The following is a 27,148-nucleotide window of genomic DNA, read 5'->3' on the forward strand; positions in this document are numbered from 1 at the left end:
AATTTTGGACCACCATTGGTCATGTAGCAGTGACAGCAACCATGAATAATCCTGATATTTGAAAGCCAGGAATTTTAACAAACTATCAACAGCCATTCCTATGACGATATGTGTGGGAGATTGATGCTGACAGGGCAAAGCACTAGGTTGTTAACTGTTTTGTTTTGATATGTTTTCCCTGGATGTTATTCCAATTGAATTTTCATATGTGTCTCCCCTCCCCGCCACCCTTTTTTTACAAATGTACAGTTTTAGTTCGACTGGTTGCTTTGGAGCAGGAGGGTTAAAACCAGAAAAGTCCTCAACTAGTGGACACCGCAGTCTGCCGGAAATCTTCACTGAACAACTATACAACCCAGTACCATATGAATTTAGCTTTGAGATGCTAGTGCGAGGCCCCTGTCTCCTAGCAGGTAAGAAATTTCGTAGTATAGAAGCCTGTAAAGTCATTTATTGTCAATATTCACCACTCTTATCTGATCCAGGGCATCTTTTTCTGGCACTGAAGAAGCCGATTTCTACCATCATAACCTGTTACAAGATAGGAAATGGTGCAAAATAGAATCCTTTAGCTGGACATTGCTTTTACAGTAATCCTTTTAGTTATATAAATTAATATAAGGTACATATCTAATTGAACCAGTTCCAGGCTCAGTAACTGGTTCTTTGTGGAGAGGTGACTTTGGGTTCTCCAGCAGTGGAGTTGCAATGAGATCCTTTATACCATTAAAAAGAATAAAGCTTGATTTCAAAGGTAATCACATATATTGAATAAAATTAAAGGAAACCTCAAACGAGTTGTAACTGGGGAGGAGAATGAAATGCCTATAAATACAGCTCTCTGCTTCATAATTGTTTTTCTAGTTATTCTGGTTTTCTAAAGCAGCTCCAGTGTCAACAATGCTGAATATTCAGGATTTCCAACATTACGGGGACATGGTGGCACAGTGGTTAGCACTGCTGCCTCACAGCGCCAGGAACTCGGGATCGATTTCCAGCTTGGGTTACTATCTGTGCAGAGTCTGCACATTCTCCCCATGTCTGCTTGGGAGTGGGGAGGCTGGGGGTGGGAGCAGGGGATGATGGAGGTTGGGGAGTGGGAGCAGTGGAGAGGGAGGGAGGCTGGGTGTTGGGGAGGGTGGGACCAGGGGATGAGGGGGGTTGGGGGGTGAGAGCAGGGGAGAGGGAGGCTGGAGGTTGGTGGGAGGCTGGGAGCAGAATGATGGGGTGGTGTTCAGGATGACATTTTGTTTTAAAGGCTGCAGCTAAGAAGCTGAGAGCGTGGCCAGGAGGAGAAACGGCAGAGCGACTACAGTCAATGGGCACAGATCATGGTTAGGAGAGATTGTGTTTGCATGTTCAGTGCAACAGATTGTGATTGGGGGAGAGCGCACAGGGAGGAGGCTGAGGGAGCGCATGGTGGTGGGACAAGATTAAAGTACACCACACGTTATAGCGGTAAAATGGGAGAAGGAGAGATTTTGCAAACTTGAACATCATGAAACTGGAAACAGGTAAGCCACTTGAGTTGTGGGAAAACATTCCTGGTTCTCCTGATCTAAAAGCAGTGCAATAAATACACTTATCTAATGGACTGGCCCCTTTTTAGTCTTTTTTTACACACAACCAAAATGGGTTAAAATTTTAAGAAGCCAATAAAAATGGAGGATTGCAGCCTTTGTTGCTGCAGCTTTATAGGACATTAGGTAGACTGCTCGTGGAATATAGTGTTCAATTCTAGGTGCCATACTACCAGAAGAATATGGAGGATTTGGAGAGAGTACAGAAAAGATTTACCAGAATGTTGCCTCTTGGTTCTTTGTTTTTGTTAAAGCTTTTACTGACTGATACAGCTTCTGACAATGGATTGGTCACCCAGCCACCATCTTGGCTTCGCAGGTTGGGATTGTGTTGGAAATTTTTCTAATCTTTAATTTCCCACCCAGCCCAAACCTGCCCATTCTTGGAGGTTATAATTGCCCTCCTTCTCTGTCTTGCTCTTGCTCTGTCCCCCAGAATATGAAATAGTGGTGGGCAACATTGGACCCCCTGTTATTTATCTGGCCATGATACCTTATAGGACTGGAAGATCATTCTTGTTGTATACCATGCTATGGAGCATTTCACTTGCTTACCCTAAACACAAAAGTGGGCTACATACATTTAATTTTTTAAGTAAATGCGATAAATGTTACATTTGATTAACAATCCAGTTGCAGCACAAATGAAGTCAAATGTGTTCTCTTCTATCTCTCTTCCCTTGGCCATTATTTTACAGCCTTAATGAAAATGTGGTAGGTCAGAGAGGAATTTAAAAGGGTAAGGATGTAAATAAATTTAATTTAACTGGAAGAAATCCTGTTTTTTCCAGACCATGTAATTATTCATCATCTTTAATAAATATTCAAGGCAGGCATGAGTGTAGAAATAATCAATAGTTTAAGTCAATCTAGCAGATTGATTTCTACAGTTTCAGTATTAAACACAATTACTTCTGACAGAGGGAATCTAAAGAGTTTCCAGACATCTGAGTCCTAATGCAGTAAATCACTGAGCTTAAGCACAGTGCAACCAGGTTCTGAATAACAATAAGGGTGATTTTTTTTGTCGATTAATTTAAGTATTGGGCTTTAAAAGTGCAGATGTAATTGAATATACAAGAGATTGCTCTTACACTGAAACCCAATTACCCTAATGGAGAGGGTGGTGGCAGTTGTAAAGAGAAACCAGAATGGATTGGTTAAATGCTGCATGAAAATATCAGGTAGGCAGTTGTTTAAAAAAGACAGGATGAGTACGCTGGTGAGAATCCAAGTAGCTGAGATCACAGCTCATCGCCACGTCCAATGGAAAAGGTTTCATTCTAGACTGACTGGGTGAGCATTAGCATCTGGCAGGAGGAGGAAAATGAATACCCCTAGAGTTCCCATTGACTCTAAGCCATTGCAGAGTGCCCTGTGGGCAGGCGAAGGTAGGTAGGTTGACGGTGGTGGGGATTGAGGGGTGATGGGGCTGTGTGGCAGCAGGGAGGGTCAACAGTCCATGCAAGTTTTGCAACCCTACAAAAATACAATGTTTCCCTCCAGTTCCTCTTCAGTACCACCTCAGCTATAGTACTGGTACTTGTACTCCAGAACCACCCACAACCTTATTCAAGCTGCTCCAGAACGGCTACAACATTGGCAGCTGCCCAACAAAGTGGGAAAATGCCCACATATATCCTGTCCCCAAAAAGCTGGCCAAATCTGGCCAATTACTGCCAGATTTCAGTCTACTCTGAAATACCAACGAAGTAATAGTACCATCAAATGGTCTTGCTCAGCATCAACTTGCTCACCAATGCTCTGTTTGGTTTAAGCCGGCTCCAGACACCAATACTACCTTGTCTCAGAAGAGTTAAAATCCCGAGGTGGGGGTCGGGGGCTGGGGGTGGTGGGGGGGTGGTTGGGGGGGTGCGGTGTGGGGACTGCCCTTGATGTCAGGGCAGCATCTTACTGAGTTTGGCATCAAAGAGCCCTCGCACAACTGGAGTCAATGGGAATCGGGGGAAAACACTCCATGCTTTGGATTCATAACGAACACAGAGGAAGATATTTGTGATGGTTTGGAGGTCAATCACCTTTGTCCGTGGACATCACTGCAGGAGTCCCTCAGTGTAGTGTTATACCCCAACCATCTTCAACTGCTTCAACAATGAGCCCATTGCACAGTGCATGAAGTTCAGTCTCATTTACAACTGCTCAGATAATGAACCAGTCCTTACCTGCATGCAGGAAGACCTGGCCTTGAATTTGGATGGTGACTGTATGATGTGCATTCATTCACATATTGCCATGTGGCCTTGTGATGTGGGGGAGGGCACTGGAAATCACTCCTGTGTGGTTACAGACACAGCATGCAAGGGTTGTCAAGGATCCCTTTCATAAACTGTTGAAGTTATTGCCAATGTCATCATTCCCACACAGCCACACAATTACACACTGGGAGCTTACCTCCTACCTCCTAGAGTCGCTCGCAATATCCAACTGTCCCATAGCCTATTTACACTCCATTGAATCTCCTGAAGCAAAAAAAGCAGTTTGGGTCAGTATTCTTATTTCTCTGTTTTACTGGTGTTCCATTTTAAAGCATATAAGAGCAGTTCAGACCAAAGAACAATGCAGCACAGCCCACCAAGGCTGCACTGATTCTTAACCATTATTTAGACCCATTGCTTATTGTCTATATGCTGCATGCTTATTTATTTGAACTGGTTGTTCAGCCCTGGAGAATGATCACAGCAGCAATGAAGTGGATAGTCATTCACTATAATTTCCCTGGTTTTACTATTTTTTCTAGCTAAATGCCCCTCCAGTTTCCTCACTTGAGAGGAATTCCCACTTTCAAGAGCTGCCAGTCAATCTGTTTGACTGGTAGCTCCATTCCCTGCAGTGACAGCGCTGCAGTGGACAGAAGAGGAACTGTACTAACCTGCCTGAGCCTTAGTGTTGGAGGTGGTTGAGAAATGGTGGCATGGTGGTAATGTCACTAGACTAGTACTCCAAAGGCCCAGGCAAATATTCTGGGGACACATGTTCAAATCCCACCACAGCAGTTGATGGAAATTAAATTCAGTTAAATAATCTAGAATATAAAGGTAGTATTAGTAATGGTGCCCACAAAACCCATTGTTGATTGTCTTAAATCCAACTGCTTCAATCTTTACTGGTCTGGCCTACACGTGACTCCACATCCATGGTACTTTAGTTGACTCTTAACTGTCCTCTGAAATGGCCGAGCTAGCCATTCACTTCAAGGGGAAGTAAGGATGGGCAACAAATACTGGCATCAATGAAGCTCACATTCCATGATAACGTTTTGAAAAGGGGTCTGTGATGGGACAGGGGGTCACAAGGTGAGTGATCTGGGTCTTAGGGGAGAGGCTAGAGGAGCAGGGAAGTTCAGAGGTCACCAAGCCTTGAGAGAAGGTGGCATTCCTCCACCGTCCCTCATTCTGCTGAGATCTAACTTTGATTCTTTCCCACTTTTCCCCACAGAGATTCAATGTTCCTGCCTGCCTAAAAGTTGGGGAAGAGTGGCCTTTCCATCTGAAGCCTTGCCTGTCCCTGCATAAAACTGCTGAGTGTGGGTGGGATCCTAGAGGAAATTGCGTGCTTGCCTCCTCCCCTATCATCAAATCCGCCACATCAGCATCCTGGATCAAAACCTGAACTCTGAACTGGACCATCCACATAATCACTGGGGCTGCAAGAATAGCTTAGAGGCAAGGAATGCTGCAGCAATTAATTCACCTTCTGACTTCCCAAAGCGTTTCATAAGACCATAAGACATAGGAGCAGAAGTAGGCCACTCGGCCCATCTAGTCTGCTTCACCATTCAAACACATCCGATATTTTTCTCATCCTCCTTCTCCCACTTTTTCTGCATAAACTCTGATAACCCACCATCTACAAGGCATAATTCAGAAGAGTAATGGAATATTCTCCACTTGTCTGTTGAATACTGGTCTAACAACAGTCAAAGAGCTTGATACCACGCAGGACTAGGCCGCCCGCTTGATCACCACCCTATCCACCAAACTAAACATTCACTCCCTCCACCATCAGCACACAGTGGTTGCAGCCTGCGTACCACCTACAAAACACATTGCAGTAACTCGCCAAGCCTCTTTCAACAGCACCTTACAAACTCTCGACCCTCACTATTTAGAAGGGCAGCAAGCACATGGAAATGCCACCATTTCCAATTTTCCTTCCCAGACACCACTTGAAAATATAGCACCATTCCTTCATTTTTGCTCTGAGGAAAGCCTGGACCTCACCCCCCATTAGTAACTTCATCCATTGGACTGCTGCGATTCAAGGAAGTGGCTCACCATCACTTTGTCGAGGCACTTGGTGAAGGACAATTAATGTTGGTCTTAACAGTGACATCCATATCTCATGAATGAATGAATAAAAATGTGTGCGTAACTTATGCCCCATCCACCACCATTCAAAAATGGCACACCAGGTCCTATGTGTGATTTAGGACAGTGATTTGCATGTGGGGAGAGTCTATTGCCTGACAAAGGTGGGAACACTAGTTGTTCAGCTGTAGCCCTGGAGAATGCTGACAGCAGCAATGAGGTGGATAGTCATTCACTTTCATTTCCCAGGTATTATTGCTCATTTCCACCGACAGGAAGCATCAAAATCCCATCCCAGATTCTCAACTTTTTAATTTCTCTTGTTTTGTAGGTGTGGAGAGTCCCACCCATGCGCTGCGGGCAGGTGCGGACCCTATTGCCAGGTCTGCCTCAACTTTATACATCACACTGGCAGAGAAACATCAGTATGACAGGAACCTCAAAATCATTTTGCATCCATGTGGTAAACTTTACCCTTTTGTGGGATTTATAGGCATCACTGCTATATTATCCTTGTTATAGTATTATATATGCAATGTTTTAAGACTGAAGGGATAATTTTAAACTAACCTCCCTGACAGGATTGTTTCAGGCCCAGTAGGACACCTAGTTTACATCCAACACTATTCACTGGTTTGAATGGTAGATAACATAAGGTGGGGTATAAATGGGTGTTGAATTTGAAATGGTTACTGCATTCAAGTGGGAATGAATTTTATTGAGAACCAATATTCCACCAGTTTCCCTCAAAAATAGAACTCCTTTGCATTATGATCCCAGCAATGATTGCCATCCAAAATTCAGGATCCACACTCTAATTTGCACCTGATAGTTTCCAAAGATCAATCATGCAGAATCTACTTAGTGTCTCCCATAACATTGCATGGGCAGCACGATGGCACAGTGGGTTCGCATTGCTGCCTCATGGCTCCAGGGACCCGGGTTCGATTCCCAGCTTGGGTCACTGTCAGTATGGAGTTTGCACATTCTCCCTGTGTCTGCGTGGTTTTCCTCTGGGCGCTCCAGTTTTCTCCCACAGTCCAAAGATGTGCATGCTTGGTTTCATTGGCCAGAACATTGAATACAGGAGTTGGGACGTCTTGTTGAAGTTGTACAAGACATTGGTAAGGCCAAACTTGGAATACTGTGAACAGGTCTGCTCACTCTATTATGGAAAGGATATCATTAAAGTAGAAAGAGTGTAGAAAAGATTAACTAGTATGATACCAGGACTTAAGTTATAAGGAGTGGCTGGATAGACTGGGACCTTTTTCTCTGGAGCGTAGGAGGCTTAGGGGTGATCTTGTAGAATCCTATAAAATAATGAGGGGCATTGATCAGCTAGATAGTCAACATCTTCTCCCAAAGTTAGGGGAGTCTAACACTATAGGGCATAGGTTTAAGGTGAGAGGGGAGAGATACAAAAGGGTCCAGAGGGCCAACTTTTTCACACAAAGAGTGGTGAGTGTCTGGAACAAGCTGCAGAGGTAGTGGTAGAGGTGGGTACAATTCTGTCTTTTATAAAGCATTTAGACAGTTGCATGGGTAGGATGGGTATAGAGGAATATGGGCCAAACATGGGCAATTGGACCTAGCCTATGGGTTAAAAAAGGGGGCATCATGGACAAGTTGGGCTGAAGTGCCTGCTTCCATGCTGTAAATCTTTATGATTCTATGTGTGGGTTAGGTGGATTGGCCATGCTAAATTGCCCCTCGGTGTCAAAGGGACTAGCTAGGATAAATGCATGGGACTATGGTAATAGGGCCTGGGTGGGATTGTGGTTGGTGCAAACTCAATGGGCCAAATGGCCTCCTTCTGCAATGTAGGATTCTATAATTCTGTAACTGGTGAGCCCCACATAGTTACCCCAAAAGTAGTATTTTGTTTTTAATGTAAGTTTGTTAGTTAAAATCAATTTGGATGGGCCATTGCTCCCAGACCTACCAATGGTTTATCTTTAAAGCAGCAAATTTAATATGCATTCAGGAGGCTGGCTTTTGCCTCCTGTAGAGTCGGATCCTTTCATACCTTACGCATTTTAGCCTAGATTTTCTGATTAGCATTATTTTAACAACAGTAGTCATGAAACAATAATTGACTTATTACCGTACATTTATTGATATTCTACAACATAACTACATCAAAATCTCTCAGTCATATCTCAGACCAGTAATTATAACAGGCCAGAGTCTCCCTGAATATAATCAATCAACCTACCAGCTAATCGTGTAGCTTTTTGTCATCAGAAAATGCTTTATGTCGACAGTAACCCTTTTTCATGTCATTCACAATTATTGAGAATAGCAGATGTCCCGTGGAGATCCTTTGTGACACACCTCTGGTTTATTTTTCCGAGGTGAAGTAACTTTCATTTATCTCCACCCTTTGTTTTCTGTTGCTAAACCACATCTGTTCATTTTGATAATCTATCAGCCTTAAACTTTCCTATCAGGTTCACATGAGTAACTTGGTTTGGAGCCGATTGAAAATTCAAATAAACTACATCTACTGGATTCTTTTCATCCATTAGCTTAGTGACTTCTTTACACAATTCCAGGAGGATTACAAGATATCGGCCAGAATTCTCCAGTCGTTCACACCCCTCTGCTGCTGCCAGTGAGAATGGAGAATTTGGTGCCCAGCCAAATCTCCATTCACTGCAGTGGGACTAGAAAATCCCATCTGCGGGCGAGGTCAGAGATCAAACGCAATACCTGTTACATCTAAAACCATTGAGATTGCTCCCTATCTTGTCTGAGTTCCTTAGAATTTCATAACTGTACCAGCCTTTTTCCCTAGATAATTTGAAAATGTAATTTGAGACCTTATGCAAATTGAATTGGAAAATAATTGTACCAAGTGGGAAAATAATTTGGGGCATTAGATTTTCAGCAAGTGTACTGGGACAATTGTCGTAATATGCCAATTGTTGCCCCAACTTAAGGTTCAACTCAATGCCATTCTGAGATCCAATCCAGCCTTTAACTCAATCTCGAGGCAAGTGGAGCATTTGCCCTCCAAGTCATCATAGGAACTGAATACATACTTTGTATTACATTATACTTCCATGTCTATCCCTATTTTCACCCAAATGGAAGGCGAATAAAGAGAGTGAAAGGGATTTAATCAGAATGATGAATTCAGTTTCAACATCTAACATTCCTGTGAGAAGGGGGAAATGCAAGGTGCATGATAGATTTTACTTTCATAAGCGCTGTAAATTGATACATGTTGTGCTCTTCTGTTCTACAAGAGCCTCACGTTCCGCACCTTGTGCTGGAGGAAGGCAGCATGAGTTTTGAGGAGTATGAACAACACATTAAAAGCAGACGGGACTTCAGTAAAACAATGAAGAAAGACTCAAATGTGGACAAAAAGGTAAAAACCAGCCTTTCAAAATAGCACATGCATGGGGAGCATGGCTTTTTTCTTTACAAAGCCACATCATTGCCATAGGCTATTTTTTTGGAATTCATATAAGAATAATCTTCTAGAAAAATTAACAACTGGAGCAACTTTACAAAACACCAGAATTTATATTGACCCTGTTAATTCTTAAGAAGAGAGGCATAAGTCTTTGGACAGAGAAAAAACTAAGCCAGCTTAATACTTCCAATAATATTATCACAACAAAGATAGACAGAAGGATAGGTTTGTATTGAAGAGGCAGGGAGACTGCAGAAGGACTTGGACACATTAGGAGAGTAGCAGATAAAATACAGCGTGGAGATATGTGAGGTTATGCACGTTGGTAGGAAGAATAGAGGGGTAAGCTATTTTCTAAATGGGGAGAGAATTCAGAAATCGGAAGCGCAAAGGGACTTGGGAGTCTTAGTTCAGGATTCTCTTAAAGTTAATTTGCAGGTTGACTTGGTAGTTAAGAAAGCAAATGCAATGTTAGCATTCATTTCGAGAGGGCTAGAATACAAAAGCAGGCATGTACTGCTGAGACTTTATAAGGCTCTGGTGAGACCACGTTTAGAATATTGCAAGCAGTTTTGAGCCTAGTATCTAAGGAAAGATATGCTGGCCTTGAAGAGGATCGAGAGGAGGTACATAAGAATGATCCCAGGAATAAAAAGCCTGTCGTACGAGGAGCATCTGAGGACTCTGGCTCCATGGAGTTTTGAAGAATGAGGGGGGAATGCCATTGAAATTCACAGAATACGGGGAAGATGTTTCCATTAGTGGGTGAGACTAGAATCCGAGAGTGCAGCCTCAGAGTTAAGAGGCCCTTTAGACCTGAGAAGAGGAGGAATTTCTTCAGCCAGAGGGTGGTGAATCTCTGGAATTCATTGTCACAGAAGGCTGTGGATGCCAAGTCATTGGGTGTATTTAAGACAGAGATAGATAGGTTCTTGATTGGTAAAGGGATCAAGAGTTAAATGATTCAAATGAAGCAACATGTGAACAACTTACATCAGCCTGGATTAAATATATAAATGTGTAACAGATTATAACAGATTAGAAGTTAGCAGACTTTCATCCCCATTATAATAAAACATTCCTTTGTCCCTTGCTCTGGGACACAAATAACATATTAGTGACCCACAGCCGTGGAGCAGCTTCAAGAATAATCAATCCATGAAAAAAAGAATAAGTTGATTGGCCGTCTCAAATTTATATATGACTCTAACGGAAACCTAATGCCAGTCACTTAACTTTTATCTGCTGAATTTCAGAGAAAGATAAAGTATTTTGAAGCTTACACCAAAAACACTTCAGTAAACAAACACTCAACAAACCTGAAATTTGTTATTCTTAAATATACCATGTGTTACTCCCTGAGCCAATCATTTGGTACCTAATGCTACATAGAGAGTAATTATGCACACCCTCAAGCCAAAACCTAAAGCTAAATTCCGTTTTCTTCATAGTCTAAGAGCTTTGATTATGTGGAGAGCTGGTGGTGTAGTAATCCAGAGAGCCAGGGCAAGATCTGGACACCTGTGTTCAATGACCACAACGATGTGGACATGCCGGTGTTGGACTGGGGTAAACACAGTAAAAAGTCCGACAACACCAGGTTTAAGTCCAACCGATTTATTTGATAGTAAACTCTCTAGCTTTCGAGGTTTCCCACTTCTTCAGGTGAATGGAGAGTTCTGGCCTCAGACAGAGCATATAAAGCACAGATAGTTTACAGATTACTGATTAGAATGCGAATCTTTAGGACTTGAGCAACAGTTTAGGTGTAAAGATTCGCATTCTAATAAGTAATCTGTAAACTGTCTGAGGCCAGAACTCTCGATTCACCTGAAGAAGAGGGAAACCTCAAAAGCTAGTGAGTTTACTATCAAATAAATCGGTTGGACTTAAACCTGGTGTTGTCGGACTTTTTACTGTTTTCAATGACCACAGCCAATGGTGAAATTTGAATTCAATAAAAATCTGGAATTAAAAGCTTAATGATGACCACGGAACCATTGTGAACTGTCATTAAAAAAACCCCGCTGCCTCACTAATATCCTTTAGGGAAGGAAATCTGCCATTTTCATCTGGTCTGGCCTATACCTGAAATAGAGGGCAATTGAGGATGTGTAATAAATGCAGGCCCAGCCAGCAATGCCAATTTTAAACATAATGGAATAAAGTTCAACTTATTTCAATTTTCTTCTCTCAACTAATGCTATCAAGGGTGGAATTTTTCTAAAAAAATGACAAAGTGAGAAAACTGGCGTAATGCCTGGCTTCACCGAGATTGGACACCATTTTTAAAGAGAAGACTGTTGGTGGGGTACCCAAGGTGACTGCTACTGCCCAAAGTTTAGACAATACAAGACTCACGAGGCAGGTATCTCTGTATAAAGACGCAACTTTATTTAAACCAGCAGCTGCCAGAAGTTCATCAAAGGGTTAAGTAGTTCTGACATAGAGCAGCAAAACCTCTCTGATGAATCTATCATGTACAATCAAAAGCAGATCAATTATAGTTCTTTCTTATCAATCATTCCCTCCTTTCAGTAGCTTTAAATCAATCACGATATGCAAGTCAACAAGAATACATGTCAAAAATTTTGGTCAATCATATTCCACCCCTCAGCATAACGGTATTTTTTTAGTCCACAAAATCCAGAAGCTGACTCCTTTCTTGGCTGACAGCATTCCTTGGTTGCCCAGTAACCTAAGCTGCTCAGCCCAGAGTTCAAATAAGTATTCTCATGGGTTCCCTTAAAGATCACTGTCTAAGCAGACTAAATGATGTGGAGATGCCGGCATTGGACTGGAGTAAACACAGTAAGAAGTCTGACAACACCAGGTTTAAGTCCAACCGATTTATTTGATAGTAAACTCACAAGCTTTCGAGGTTAAACTCTTCGTCAGGTGAATGACAAAGAGTTTAACCTCGAAAGCTTGTGAGTTTACTATCAAATAAATCGGTTGGACTTAAGCCTGGTTTTGTCAGACTTCTTACTAAGCAGACTAACTCATGACACAGTCCACCTCATCCGGACAGTGGAAAAACCCTATTCATGAAAAATGATTAAGTGTGCTATATGTTCCTTCCATCCAAAACTTGCTGATAAAACTTGCATGTTTCCAAAGCTCAATTATTTTCTTGAAATATGGCTTCCTCCTAATGTCTTTTTACTTTGATGCCTTGCAGTAAATTGTTCTTGCCAAAGCGAACAATATTCCTCAAAATCAATAATATATTCAAAATATCAGCATATGTGTTTTACAATCATAATCCCTTGTTTGAATCAATTACTGCATTTCATATGTATAAATTGCTTCTTGTTACCTCAAAAACTTATTTTAAATGTCGTTTAGCTGATGCTGCTAGTTCTTTCCATGCCTTAGTTCCTACTGGTTTAAAAATCTTACCACCCCATTAGGAGTTCCACTTACACACCCTGATCTCAAACTGAAATTGAGGACCCCCTCCATTCCCCCACGGATATTGGGGATCTCCCCCCAACCTCATTGAAGGGATATTTACCCACCTCCCTGCCAAACAAAGCTCACCAGCATTGGGTTGGCACTGCCAGAGTGCCAGTTGCCCTTGACAACTGGGGACTTCACTGCCCCATCATGGCCATCACGCCTCGTCTCCATTTGCAGAGACTAGCAGTGATTCTCGCAGTCTCCCATTGTGCCCGAGGATTGGGAAATACCAGAAGTGGTGAAAATCTGGCCTCGAATGAACTCAGCATATTTGAATGCTCATTTAAATATGCTGAGCTGATTCCCTCCCAGTAAGGGTGGGAACCAGATTACATCCCGGGAGCAGTAGGTAGAAAGATATCCGCGATGTTTCGAGCTGGCCCAGAACATCCAGCGGCACGGTGGCACAGTGATTAGCGCTGCTGCCTCACAGCGCTAGGGACTTGGGTTCGATTCCTGGCTTGGGTCACTGCCTTTATGGAGGTTGCACATTCTCCCTGTGTCTGCTTAGGTTTCCTCCACATGCTGCGGTTCCCTCCCAAAATCTGAAGATGTGCTGGTTATGTGCATTGGCCATGCTAGATTCTCCCTCAGTGTACCTGAACAGGTGCGGAATGTGGTGACTAGGGGATTTTCACAGTAACTTCATTGCAGCGTTTATGTAAGCCTGCATGTGACTAATAAATAAATAATAATAATAATAAACACGCTAAATCCCTCACCCGCAATTCTCTGGCCCCGCTCTGCTCAAATGCATTCTGTGCTGGGTGTGATGCTGCTGGAAAATCGCAGCCCAAAAGAATAGGTGATCATTTTCTTCACTGTTATTTGTGGGAGTTTGATGTTATAGAATTTGTTTCTGACATTTGAATTGTATGGCTTGCATTGACATGCTTTGACACAAGTTAGTAGATACAGGTAAGTATGATTACTAACATTATTATTCTGCTGTGATTGTGTTATGTTATAACATGTGAAAATAATAGTGCAACTATCAGAGGCATTGATGAGAATGTGTGTTGTCTTCTTGCAGGTTGATTTTGTGCGGAAGCGCTTTCATAAAGACATTGCATTCAACCCTGTGCTGATGCTGAACTTTTGCCCTGATCTCCATGGCATCCCAACTGATTTTGGAAATGTGACCAGAGAGATTATATTCCTTATTGACAGAAGTGGCAGCATGAGTGGCATTAATATAGAGAAAATAAAAGTGGGTTACTTAGAAATATACATGAATTTTAAAATGGTCAATGTTTTGTTTCATGGTTGGGACTTTGTGATGTTCGCTATCATTACTCCTCTGAAATTGACAGCAACTTCTGGAATCTCTGTACGTGCGTTAAATGTGGAAATCCAGAAATTGCTGTCAGTGGTCCTACACAATTATGTAGGATATGTTGTTGAAGTCCTCAGAACTGAAACCATTCAAAATCATTGAATTGATGGGAGCTTCTACTTTTATTTTGTTAGTCTTGCTCAAAAACCATTGGGAAAAGTTGCACCATGTTGAATGGGCTTTAAGTGGTGCATTAAGTTCCAAATTGCAACTGAACAGCTTCTTTGGCCTTGGGGAAAGAATAACTAATTTGATATTTATGAAATGGCATCCCTTAAGATTTGAAATTTAACATCTGAAAAACGCTGTCTGTAAAATGATCTCAAAATGAAAGATGACCACTGCCTTTTACTTATTGGCTTGCTGTCTATAAAAGATTTGTTAATTGGTTGGCTATACACACTGCTTGATGAGATCAGTGTTGTTGGATGGCTGGAGATCCTCTTGACTTGGCGTCAGATTCAAATCAATATTGGCTAAAGTAAATTCAACAACACAGAGATTGCCATTACTTTTCCATTGACTGCAAGTCCATGTTCATCTTCTTGCATATCTCATTGGTTTTAGACAGATTTTGGGCATGTGATGGAGACAGGTAGGTTTTGTTAAGTGTTTTAAGTCATTGATGAGCCATGGTTTGGAGGCCGGAACTGTATGAAAGGTCAGTACAGAATGAATTGCTGACTTTACATGTCGTTATGAAATGCGTAGTTGCATGTGGTTTTACTAAAATGAGCAATGACAGTGCTGTAATTTGAAATGGTAAGTGACTATCAAATAATATGGTTGCCAGATTGTTCCTTCTGATATTTGACAAGCTGTAAAGAGAAGGAACAACATCGAGAAAGTTGAAAAGTCTTTAGATTCATGAGAGTAGATTATCCACTGGATGAAGTAGTAACCTGCACAATAAACAGTGAAAGAATAGCCTGTTTGAAATACAGACTGATTGTGTGATATGTCCCCATTGCATCATTTCTTTTCTGAGACTTAGCTCAACGATCTGTTTGGCATTTTGAAGGTTCTGATCCATACCTGAGCTTTTGGCAGTCTTTAAAGGCACTAATGGATTTAGCTCAGCAGGGTTTGTTTATACTGTTGCTTAAGAAAATGTCAGTTTGATTGTTCTCAAATCACCAATGGATTACACTCAGCAGAGTTTAATTACACAGCTGTCTGGGGTGTAGACCTGTTTATATTTGCTAATTTATGAATTTCAAAAAGAATAGTAGTTTTTAAACAACTTTAAAGCGCTGTTTGTTTATTTTGATAGATCTATTTTCAAAGAGTTTCAAATAATTTAAGGAATAGGAAACAGAGTAAGCCACTCAGCCCCTTGAGCCTATTCCATCATTTAACTAGGTAATTGCTGATCTCCCATCTCCGAACCACTTCCCACCATGTCCCTGTAATCCTTAATATTATTGGTTTCTGAAAGTCATTGGTTTCTGGAAATCTATCAAACTCCGCTTTGAATATTTTCAATATCTAAGCCTCCACAGCACCCTGGAGTAGAGAATTTCAAAGTTTCACCATCCTCTAATTGAAGAAATTCATCCTTATTCTGGCCTACCATTTATTCTGAGATAGTCCACTGGCTCAAGAACCCCCAATCTGGGAGGGGAAGCATCCTTTCTGCATCTATTCTTTCAAGCCTTGTAAGAATGTTCTACATGACATGAGTTCACCTCTCATTCTGATAAACTCTAGATAATACAGTCCAGACTCCTCAATCTCACAGGGTAATCCTACTATCCCCAGGATTAGTCTGGTGAACCTTCAGTGCATTCCCTCTATGGTCAGTCTATTCTTTCTCAGGTAAGAAGATAAAAGTTGTACACAATACTCCAGGTATGGTCTCACCAATATACAACTTCAGCAACATTTCCTTATCCCTATACTCAAACCCCCTTGCAATAAAACCTAATGTACTATTTGCCTTCCCAGGTCACTTTTGGACTGACCATTTTCCAACGTCTCTCCATTTAAGAAATACTGTGCAATTCTGTTTTTCCTACCAAAATGGCTCGTGGATTTTGTATATAATGGTTAGGTTGGGGGTGGGAGGGGCTATTGAGAGTTGGTTATGGAGGGGTAAGGGGATAGATAGTTTTGGACAGAGATTGGGGTTGAGGGAGTTTGGGAAAGTTGAGGGGATGTAAGGTGGGTATGTGGTGCAGGTAATGAGGCTGATCTGCTAAAAGGGGAGAGACAAGGATGAGGGGAGCCATGACTTTTATTGTGGGGCCTGGATGGGTGTTCCTGTTCTACCAGGCACTAGGTTCTGAGATTTTGACAGCAGAATGTAAAATATTTTGGCGTGGCCTGCTGTTTTATCCACCAAGCCCTTACTTATAGCTTATCTTCTATATGTACAATATGTATAAACGTGATAATGTCAGGCGCACGGCTGTCAAACCTACTGCTTTCTTTTTTCTTCATTTCTAGGAAGCCATGGTGGTTGTTATTAAAAGTTTACCACCTGGAACATTGCTGAACATAATTGGCTTTGGATCAAATGTGAGGACGCTCTTCTCTTCCAGTCGGCAGTGTAGTGATGTAAGTTCTCCCTGCTATAACATTTACCAAATGAGAGCACAGTAGGGATGTCAGTGCCATTGATTTAAATTGTGTCCACAACAGTGACAAACAGGCACTTAACGGCGTATTTCCTTAAACCCTGCAATAATAAAAAATTACTTGCTCCCTTGGTTTATCTTAGGTCGACAGAGCATGCATTAGGAGCCATACATTGTCACCTAAGTTGTTGGATGGATGTTGAAAAGGTCCTGTTCCCTGCTGAATGATGACAGCCTCTGACATGTTTCTGTATAGAGATCAACGTAAAATCCCTTTCAGGTTTATGATAAATGTAAAAGTTAAATCATTGGAAGCGTACATGGACTTGTAGTCAATGCACTGCCAGTTCGCTGTGGTTTGCTTACATCAGAATCTTTGTATTTTAAGACTATAATAACTTAAGAAAATGGATCAATCAACAAACCTGCAGTAAAATTGCAGGAACATTCAACTTTAAAGGATGCAATTTCTAAGAAGAAAGCAATTCTCAAAACAGTAGACATTTAAGAGATACCTGCTGACTAATTTCATGCATTTCCACAGATTTTTTAAAGAATTTTTGTTTAGAGTATTAATTAGAGAATAATTACATAAGAACATAAGAAATAGGAGCAGGAGTAGGCCATCTAGCCCTTCGAGCCTGCCCCGCCATTCAATAAGATCATTAGCATTCTCTCATTTTCCATTAAGAGAATAATTTCACCATCTGACTATTACCCTGGTGACTGATTTTCTACCTGTGTTCACCCTAAGTCTGGAAAATCCCACCCGAGATCAATGGATCTTTTCATGGTCCGCCCCCACCCGCTACGATTCCCATACCGGGCGGGAGAGGAAAATTCTGCCCAATTGTCACGGACTGGAAATGACTGTCCAAAATCACAGCATTTTTTTTAAGAATGGTAAAACTACGTGGTCACATATCCAAACATTCCCCTTAATATATTTGAAAAGGATTTTTTCTGCTTTTCCCCTTAATCTGCAATGAAAAATATTTCCAGCTCCCCCTTTAAACATGTAGGGTGGAATTTTCCCACCATGGGAATTATAGTGGGTGGGACACAAACCATGCAAAAGTCCATTGACCCCGGGTGGAATTTTCCAGTTTCGGGGCGTGTGTGGCTGGAAAATCCCACCCGGGCAGTTTCAGTTGAATACCAAAAATTCTGAGATTTCTAAGAAATATTCTTTTCAAAAGCCACATTTGAAACTCCTTGTCCAAATACCTAAGAGACTAAGATGTAGTCTGACCTTTCTATCTTTACATAGTAGCTGACTATTCCACACAACAAAAAGGAGCCAGTGGATGGAATTCCCTGTCCCACCTGCCACGGGAATCATAGCAGGCAGGACAGTACCATACAAAGGTTCATTCTCCTCAAGTGGAATTTTCCAGTCTTGTGTTGAGTGTGACTGGAAAATCTCACCCATTATTTCAAGTAGACTAAGCAAAGCTGGTGTCATATTTTCCCCACCTTGTCAGAACATTTAATGCATCACCTGAGTCTTCAGGGCCCTAAGTCATGAAATGCTCCCCACCCTGTCCACCTCTCTTAGCCTCTCTGTGTCTTTATTTCATTTTCCTCTTTTAAGAAAAAGCCACATTCTGTACTTTCTATGTTTCTATGATTCTAAGACACTCCTTAAAACCTGTCTTTTGGACAAAACTTGATCTAATATCTCCATCAGTCAAAAGATGTGCAGGTTAGGTGGATTGGTGACACTGATTTGCCCCTTAGTATCCCGAGATGGGTAGGTTAGAATAGTTAGCAATGGTAATGTGTGGAGCTATGGGGATAGGACAGGAGAGAGGGCTAGATGAGATATTCTGTTAGAGTCGGTGCAGATGCAATGGACCAAATGGCCTCCTTCTGCAATTTAGGGATTCCACGATTCTGTGGTTTGCTTTTAATACTTTGTTTTATAATGCTCCTTTACCTTGGGATGTTTTATTAAATTGAAGGTGCTGCATAAGTATGTTATTATACTGGGTCACATGTTTATATAATTCCTTCTCTAGGAGCTTAGCTGCAGGTTCTGAAATCTCTGGTTGACAATTTCCTTTGCCTGTTTAAAGGAGACCTTATCTTTTGCCTGCGAGTATATTCAGAGGATGAGGGCTGACATGGGTGGCACAAATATTCTTGGTGCTTTATCCTGGATCTTCAAGCAGCCAGTGCACCGTGGCTATCCTCGGCAACTCTTCATTTTGACAGATGCTTCAGTGAGCCATGCTGGGAAGACTATTGAGCTTGTGCGAAAAAATGCAAGTTCTGCAAGGTACTTGTATTTCTGTTGTGTCCAGATGAAGTATTAAGCTCCTTTGTGCTACCAAATGATCTCACCCTTTATCTGAAAGAGATTGGGCGGCACGGTAGTACAGTGGTTAGCACTGCTGCTTCGCAGCCCCAGGGACCTGGGTTCGATTCCCGGCTCGGGTCACTGTCTGTGTGGAGTTTGCACATTCTCCTCATGTCTGCGTGGGTTTCCTTTGGGTGCTCTGGTTTCCTCCCACAGTCCAAAGATGTGCAGGTTAGGTTGATTGGCCATGCTAAAATTGCCCCTTAGTGTCCTAAAATGCTTAGGCTAGAGGGATTAATAGGTAAAATATGTAGGGAAATGGGGGTAGGGCCTGGGTGGGATTGTGATCAGTGCAGACTTGATGGGCCGAAGTGCCTCTTACTGCACTATAGGGTTCTATGATTCAAAGAGATATGTAAATTCCATCTATTATAGATCAGGTCAGAAACTCCATAGTGTTTTCTCGAACCTGCCTGGATCATAGGTTTTGCACCTTGAACATGACTAGGATAAACATGATGGGTTTCACTTCAGATGTGATTCAAATGACCCACTAGGGAGCTTTTATCAAACAAAATTTATTTCAGAATATAGTTAACATGTATAGTAAGCAAATTAGCGAGAATCTTTATCAATTACAAACAAGAAACAAAACAACCACTATAATGTATAACCCTTAACAAATATAGGAGCTGTCACAATCAAACCAATCCCATAAACAATAGACCCTTTTTACAAGTTTAATACAGCATAGGCTAATGTTCACATGATACTAGGATTGAGTCCTTTGGATGAAGTCTGCAGTTCTCTGTATAGACTGAGAGCAGTTTGAAATCAGAACAACTTTTCAAAACACTAGAGACACGAGGCAAGCCACAAACAGCGGATTCCCCCTTCAGAAAGGCAAGACGTTGCTTTCAAATAACCAGCAGAATTTCCAAAACAACAGGGAGAGAAAACACTTCTGTTCAGCTTGCTGCTCCTTCTAAAACTCAACTAAACAGCAGCTCAAACTCAAAATGAAACCTTAAACTCATTGGAAAGGAAAGAAAAGCTGTCCAAAAACACATGACCATCCTTCTAACAATGCAGGATCATAATAAAACTCAGAATTAAAATAAACAGACCTGATTTAAGCTATTGAAGTCACAATACAAGGACATCGCCACACAAACCGGTGCCATAATGACATCAGCTAAGATTGTGAGCTGAGAAACACTGAAACTGTGAGAGTTGCATAGATCATGATTTAAAAAAAACCTTTCTTAAAGGCACACTAATGACACACGTCACTGTTTAATGCCTCCATTTATATTAATCACTTCTTGAACAAATATAAAACTGTCACCTCAGTGTTGAGGGATCAATTAAAGATAATGACCAAATGCTTTCTTTTATCCTATAAACTCAGAAGAGATTCTTAGCAGGATGACTGAAGGTTAAAATAATATAATTAACTATAGTCTATCTCTAAACAACAATAACGGTAATGACTCAGAATGTGAATGCTGCAATGATCCCCACCAGTGTGCTATTCAAATGTTCTACTCTCATTCTTTGTCAACAAGGATGAAAAGTTTAAGGCCTTTTCTTTCTTACAGAGTCTGATCCATTGGGTAAGGCTTCTCAATAACCTTGGCTGTTATGTGCTGGGTGAAGTAACTTCCTCACATATATAGGCCTGAACTTTCTGATGTTAAACTGACCCTTGCTACCGCTGCCAGCAAGAACAGAGAATTTGGTGCTCAGTCAAATCTCCATTTGCAGCAGCGGGACTGGAGAATCCCAGCCATGGGTAAGGTCAGAGAATTCCGGCCATAATTTATTATGATCAGTGGAACAGAATTTGAACATTATCACTCACATCAGTTAGACACTTGTTATTGCGTGGGTCTATCTCCACTGGAAGTGAAGCACATTATCAGTTCAACACCATCTTTTCACATCTGAATTAAAGGGTGGAATTTTAACCAAAAACATGTGCATCTTGCCAGGTGTGGGTTAAAAATTTGTTTTTGACTCAAACTCGCATCCAAGATGCCTGAGTCCACCTTCAACTGAGGCTGAAAAGTGCATTTAAATACATTTGAATAAATTTGAATATAATCGGCAGGCTTTCCCGCCATAGGCTCCCCCCACGTTTAGAAATCCCCCCTCACTGGCGTCACATCAGAGCAATTTAAAACTGCTTTCTGAAAATGTGAAGCAGTTGATGGGAACCCACTGAATGGCACAGGTAGGTATAGGCCCCCAGGAGGAGAGGGACCTGCCCAATCAGCACCTTGGTACTGTCCCATCACCCAATGCCAGGATGGACTCACTGAGCAGCTCCGTGGTGGAGGGGGTAGGGACTCTCCCTATCTCTGGGGTGGGAGTGTTGCCCTCGTGCTCTTATCTATGTGGTGTGGGAGTGTAGAGCTGCCTGAATGCTTATGGGATGGGTTCCCTTTATCTGTGCAGGGGCATTTCACTGATGCATATGGGGGGTTCCCCTTATCCACTGGGGATAATTTCCCCAGTGTGTGTGGTGACGGGGGGGGGAGTGGGGGGTACCTGTATCTGTGGGTGAGGGTGGATGTAGTTTTTTTTGTGTAGATCGGATTGCCTTTTAATAATGGCAACCTGACCTCTGTGGAGTCTGTCAGGTGAAAACTACACCCTCAGATTTTCTGTGGACAGAGAGCTATATGATACCTGGAGAGAAAACTCGGCTGTGCTGCCTGCAAGCTGCATACCTTTTTCCCACCTCAGATCGCACCCTGTGCACAGAATGCAAAATTCTACACAGTTTTTTCCAGAGTGATGACCTTTTAGCAGAACAGGAAAGATTTAGAGATGGACCTGTTTTTAAGCCACAACAGAGCTAAGGAAAGGGTGTTGGGGTGGGGAAAGAACAAGAGTGAAGGCTCTGGGCTGGGTGGAATGCCAGGAGATTAAATGACAAGAGATACTGTTGCAAAACAAACAGGAATGGTCATGGGACAAGTAAAGAAACTGAAGATGTGTCTCGAGGAGGTGTCATTGAGAATAGCAGAACCACTATATCAACTGCTGTCCAAAATAGTTAGACCAGTGATTCGGACCTGAAAATGTTATTATAAAGACAAAATACTGTGGGTGCTGGAATCTGAAACAAATGCTGGAAAATCTCAGGAGATCCTGAAGGTCGGGATGACCTTTGAAGAGTCATCCTGACTCGAAACATTGACTCTACTCTCGAGAGAGAGTTGCTGTCACACCTGCTGAGGTTTTCCAGCATTTGATGTTAGTAGTAAATATATTGTTGATTCTGGAAGGCTGTGAAATGGCAAATGGGAAGGTGAGGTGCTGCTCCCCAAGGTTATGTTGAGTTTTACTGGGACAATGCAGGAGCAGAGGATGAGAAGGATCAGAGTGGGAGTGCAGCAGAGAATTAGAATGACAGGCAGCTGGAAACTCGTGTATCTGCTTCAAAAGTGACAGGGCAGCATGGTGGCATAGTGGTTAGCACTGCTGCCTCACAGCGCCAGGGACCCGAGTTCAGTTCCCGGCTTGGGTGCCTGTCTGTGCGGAGTCTGCAAGTTCTCCCTGTGTCTACGTGTCTGGGTTTCCTCTGGATGTTCCAGTTTCCTCCCACAGTCAAAAAATGTGTGGATTAGGTTGATTGGCCATGCTAAATTGCTCCTTAGTGTCCCAGGATGCATAGGTTAGAGGGACTAGCAGCGTTAATATGTGAGGTTACAGGGATAGGGCCTGAATGGGATTGTTGTCGGTGCAGGCTCGATGGGCTGAATGGCCTCCTTCTGAAATGTAAGGATTCTATGAACCTATTCTATGAACTGAGATGTTCCACAAAGCAGTCACCCAGCTGTCATCGGTCTCCCCAGTTTGGAGGAGCCTACATCTTGAAAAGTGAATACAGTACACTCATTTGAAAAGAGTTACAAGTAAATTGCTGCTTCACCTGGAAGAAGAATGTATGAGGGACCGAATGGCTGAATGCAGAGGAGGTAAAAGGACAGGTTTATATCTCTGTGAGGTGGTGCGGTGGGAAGGGGCTCTGGAGGTGTTTGTAGTGTGCATCCAGGTATCAGGCAGGGAGCGGTCATTTTAAATTACAGAAAGGAGGGATGTATTTGGTGGTGACAACATGCCAGTGGCAGAAATGGTGAAAGAAGTCGTGTTGAAATTGGAGGCTGGTTGAATGAAAGGTAAGAACAGGTAAAACTGGGAAAGAGAGGAAGGTATGAGTCAAGTGCAGGAAATGGAATGGATATTGTCAACTGCCCTGTTGATTATGGTAGAAGAGAAGAGGCTTCTCTTCTACCATTCAGCCATGACCAGTTGTGCCCTTGTTCTTGTAAAATCTGTGCAGTTTGAGGACTGTAAGTTATTTGTTTCTTACACGATTTAACAGATTGGCCATTTTATTTGTAATGCAAAGAAAATGAAGTTAAACAAACATGGATAACAGTGGAACTGAGTTCTCCACTCAGAGTTTTCTAGTTTCTACTTACAACATAACTTTCACAAGCTGAGTTTATTCATTTAATTTAAACACTGTTCCATCAGAGAATCTGTTATTTTGTATCATGTATTATATATGTTCATTTGGACTTGTGCAATGTTGACTGGTGGTTTTGCCAAAAGTAAATCACTTTCTGGCTATCTAACATTGATAGCTCGTGCAAATTGATGTCCGTAATTCGATCATCACATCAAAGTGAAAAAAAAGCAACATGGCTCAAAAAAGGTTAATTAAAGCAAACAAATTTGTAGCTGAGGAAGTACAAACCTCTGCTTCTGAATTGTTAAATGTTCATTTAAAATCTGAATACTTTACAGTGTAACAGTGAACATTTCAGTAATGTTTGCCTCCCTTTCATGGCAGTGAACCAAGCTGTCCAGTTTGATTCATAGATGCTACATCCAATTAGCGTTTAGTACTGTTAGTTCACAACGTTCCTTTCATTTGTCAGTTACAAGGGAGAGAAGTGTTGGGAAGGTTAACAAGAATGTACCATATGCCTTTAACAATAAATATTTATTAAGTTGGGTTCCAACAGTGATCCATTTGGCTGCTGCTTCGGCAAGGAACACATTATTAGCAAAATTGGTTCCATAATTCTAATTTATAGATCTCAAAAAAATGGCAAGAGTTCAGTGTCAGTAACATTCCATATTGAGACATTAAGTAAAGCTCTCATCTAGCTCATGATTAATATTTGTATCTAGCTTCATTATAATTGCTTTAAAGATAACGTATGGCAAAGGATATATTTCTAATGCCAGAACATTTCATTAGATGTTTCAGCTATGGGCTGGGTCCTAATGCCTGCAAGCGGTTGCTGCATGGGGTTGCAAAGGTTACAGGTGGAACAGTTGAATTTTTCAATGAAGGTGAACGACTACAACCAAAGGTGAGTGGCTGTGCTTTTCAGTAATATATACATACACTGGGGCAATGTTGACTTTGAGGCATAATGTAAAATGAGCCATTTTGGATGAGATGTTATATCTCTTCTGATTTTCATTATATTATGTTGCCTTGCAAACTGCTATCACTTCATATCCATTCATATTAGGGTAGCATAATGCCACAATGGTTAGCATTGCTGTCTCACAGTACTCGGGACCCGGATTCAATTCTGGCTGTGTGAAATTTGCACATTGGAAATCATAGAAACCCTACAGTACAGAAGGCCATTCAGCCTATCGAGTCTGCACTGACCACAATTCCACCCAGGCCCTACCCCCATATCCCTACATATTTACCCACTAATGCCTCTAACCTACGCATTTCAGGACACTAAGGGCAATCTTAGCATGGCCAATCAACCTAACCTGCACATTTTTGGACTGTGGGAGGAAACCGGAGCACCCAGAGGACACCCACACAGGTACGAGGAGAATGTGTAAACTCCACATAGACAGTGACCCAAGCCGGGAATCGAACCTAGGTCCCTGGAGCTGTAAAGCAGCAGTGCTAACCACTGTGCTACCATGCTGCTCATTCTCCCCATGTCTGTGTGGGTTTCCTCTGGGTGTTCTGGTTTCTTCCTACAGTCCAAAGATGTGTGGATTAGGTTGATTTGCCATGCTAAATTGCCCCTTAGTGTCTCAAGATGTTTAGGTTAGGGGAGATTTGTGGGGTGAATTCATGGGATTATGGGGATCGGGCCTGGGTGGGATGTTCTGATGGAGAGTCAGTGCAGATTCAATGGGCTGAATGACTTCCTTCTCCATTGTAGGGATTCTATGATTCTTTATCTGCTTTAGACCACTTTCTTCCAATTAACAAGACTTTTGCTTCCCAAGTAATCAGTCACACACAGTAACTTTTTGAGTATCCAGGCTATTGCAATGACATTTTAATTTAGAACTAAAAGATCAAACATGTGTAATTTATTTGTGTATTCTGAAATTTCACAGAATTAGCATAACCGAACAGTATAATTGTGCTTCAGTTGCCACCTCACGGTACACAGGGTTGCAGTCGTTCTTTGTAAGTGCCCCCTGCTTTACAAGTTTGGATTGAATAATGTAGTATCAGTCCACACAGCCATTTGGCTTTGTCTTATCACCAATTTAGAACATTCACATTGTAGTTACAAGAACAGGATGGCACTGCTCAGCCCCAGAATGATAGGCACAATTTTTTTATCAATGCAAAATGAATTGAAGATGATGATCAGAAAAGAAGGAGATAGATAGCACACACTGGGCGGGATTTTACAGCCTTGCTCGAGCGAGACCAGAAATTCCTGCTGTGGGGGTCAACGGAGATTTCTGTTGTCGGACCCTCGCCCACTCCAATTCCGTAGTGAGCGAGGTGATAGAGTTCCAGCCATAAGGTAATCCATCCTGTCCCCGGGTAGGGTTCCATTTTCTTTTCAGATCAGCCTTGGACTGAAGACTGTGCTAGTTCATTGGAAGAACAGGGCACAAGTAATTATTTATGATATAATATTCTAGCGTTATTTGAAAAATAAATTGAAGGAATGTTCAGCCTTGTAGTTAGACATTTAATATTCAGCAACTGATAGTCCTTCAACACAATAACTCCAGATTGTTTCCAAGTTATAATCACATCAAAGCAAATCATAGTCATTAAACCGTAAAGGCCGGAATTTGTCGATGTCATTTACACCAGTCACTCTGCCAGTGAGAATGGAGAATTTGGCGCTTAGCCAAATCACCATACATTGCAACGGGACTGGAGAATCACTGTTGCAGGTGAGCTTGGAGAATTCTGACCCATGTTGATAACCTGGTTGATTGGTTTTCATTCAAACACAATAGACTTTCCGGTGGTCAGTGCTATTACTGTGTTCTTTCAGATACCCTCCGTACTATACATTGTTGGGAAAAGGGAGAAATTGATATGGCTTTATGGTTTAAATGTATCTGCTTTTAAATCTGTGCTAAGACTGTGCTAGTTCAATATTCATTGGAAGAACAGGATATAATTAATTATTTATGGTATCATATTCTAGCATTATTTGAAAAATAAATTGAAGAAATGTTCAGCCTTGTAGTCAAACATTGATGTCTGAACACAGGGTCTATTGTACAACAGTTGGGTACACAATCAACCCCAATAAAGCCAATTCTTCATGGACTGAAATCCTAATGTAATTAAGTTGACTATGTTCTGGCAGACACTGTGGCTCAAGTCACATGCCCACTGTGCATCAGTAAAGATTTTAGACAGGTATGGTTGAATATTAACGCTGTCTTTTTTTTTGTCAATTAGTTAATTAAGTCCTTAAAGAAGGCAATTGAGCCTGCCCTGAGTGACATCACCATCGAATGGTATCTCCCAGATACTTTAGAAGTTCTCCTTTCTCCGAGTGAAATTGGACCTATGTATCCCGGGGACCATCTGAATGGTTATGGTGTAATTTATGATCTCTCTGGATTCCAAAAGAAGAAGAATGCTGTAAGTTAACTCTACATTAAGTAGAAATCCCCTCAGATTATTTAGGGTAGTGGGAGCCCGAGATATTGAGAAGTCAATCACTGGGATTGACAAGTGAAGAGGAAGGGAAATTGTGTTCGATAAAGTGGAAGTCAAGGCAAACCAGCTATCGAGAATGTAGGGGGAGCCAATGAAGGGACGTATTACTGGTACATTGCTATGAATGGAAAGTTC

General features: G+C 41.7%; 1 protein-coding gene across 7 annotated transcripts in view; it reads left to right on the forward strand.

The window, feature by feature from the left end:
• The window catches only part of vwa5b2 (von Willebrand factor A domain containing 5B2), a 128,685-nt gene that overhangs the window by 64,554 nt on the left and 36,983 nt on the right, over nt 1-27,148 (forward strand). For all 7 annotated transcript variants that reach the window (XM_080185812.1, XM_080185813.1, XM_080185811.1 and 4 more), the window contains 8 exons: nt 250-413; nt 6,240-6,371; nt 9,163-9,287; nt 13,831-14,007; nt 16,582-16,692; nt 18,791-18,993; nt 24,299-24,413; nt 26,750-26,935. In XM_080185812.1, coding sequence (XP_080041938.1) covers nt 250-413; nt 6,240-6,371; nt 9,163-9,287; nt 13,831-14,007; nt 16,582-16,692; nt 18,791-18,993; nt 24,299-24,413; nt 26,750-26,935 — 1,213 coding nt within the window. The remainder of the gene's footprint in view (nt 1-249; nt 414-6,239; nt 6,372-9,162; nt 9,288-13,830; nt 14,008-16,581; nt 16,693-18,790; nt 18,994-24,298; nt 24,414-26,749; nt 26,936-27,148) is intronic.

The sequence above is a fragment of the Carcharhinus amblyrhynchos genome, chromosome 3, assembly GCF_965287045.1.
Source record: "Carcharhinus amblyrhynchos chromosome 3, sCarAmb.v2.hapA, whole genome shotgun sequence".
NCBI classification, from domain to species: Eukaryota; Metazoa; Chordata; class Chondrichthyes; order Carcharhiniformes; family Carcharhinidae; genus Carcharhinus; species Carcharhinus amblyrhynchos.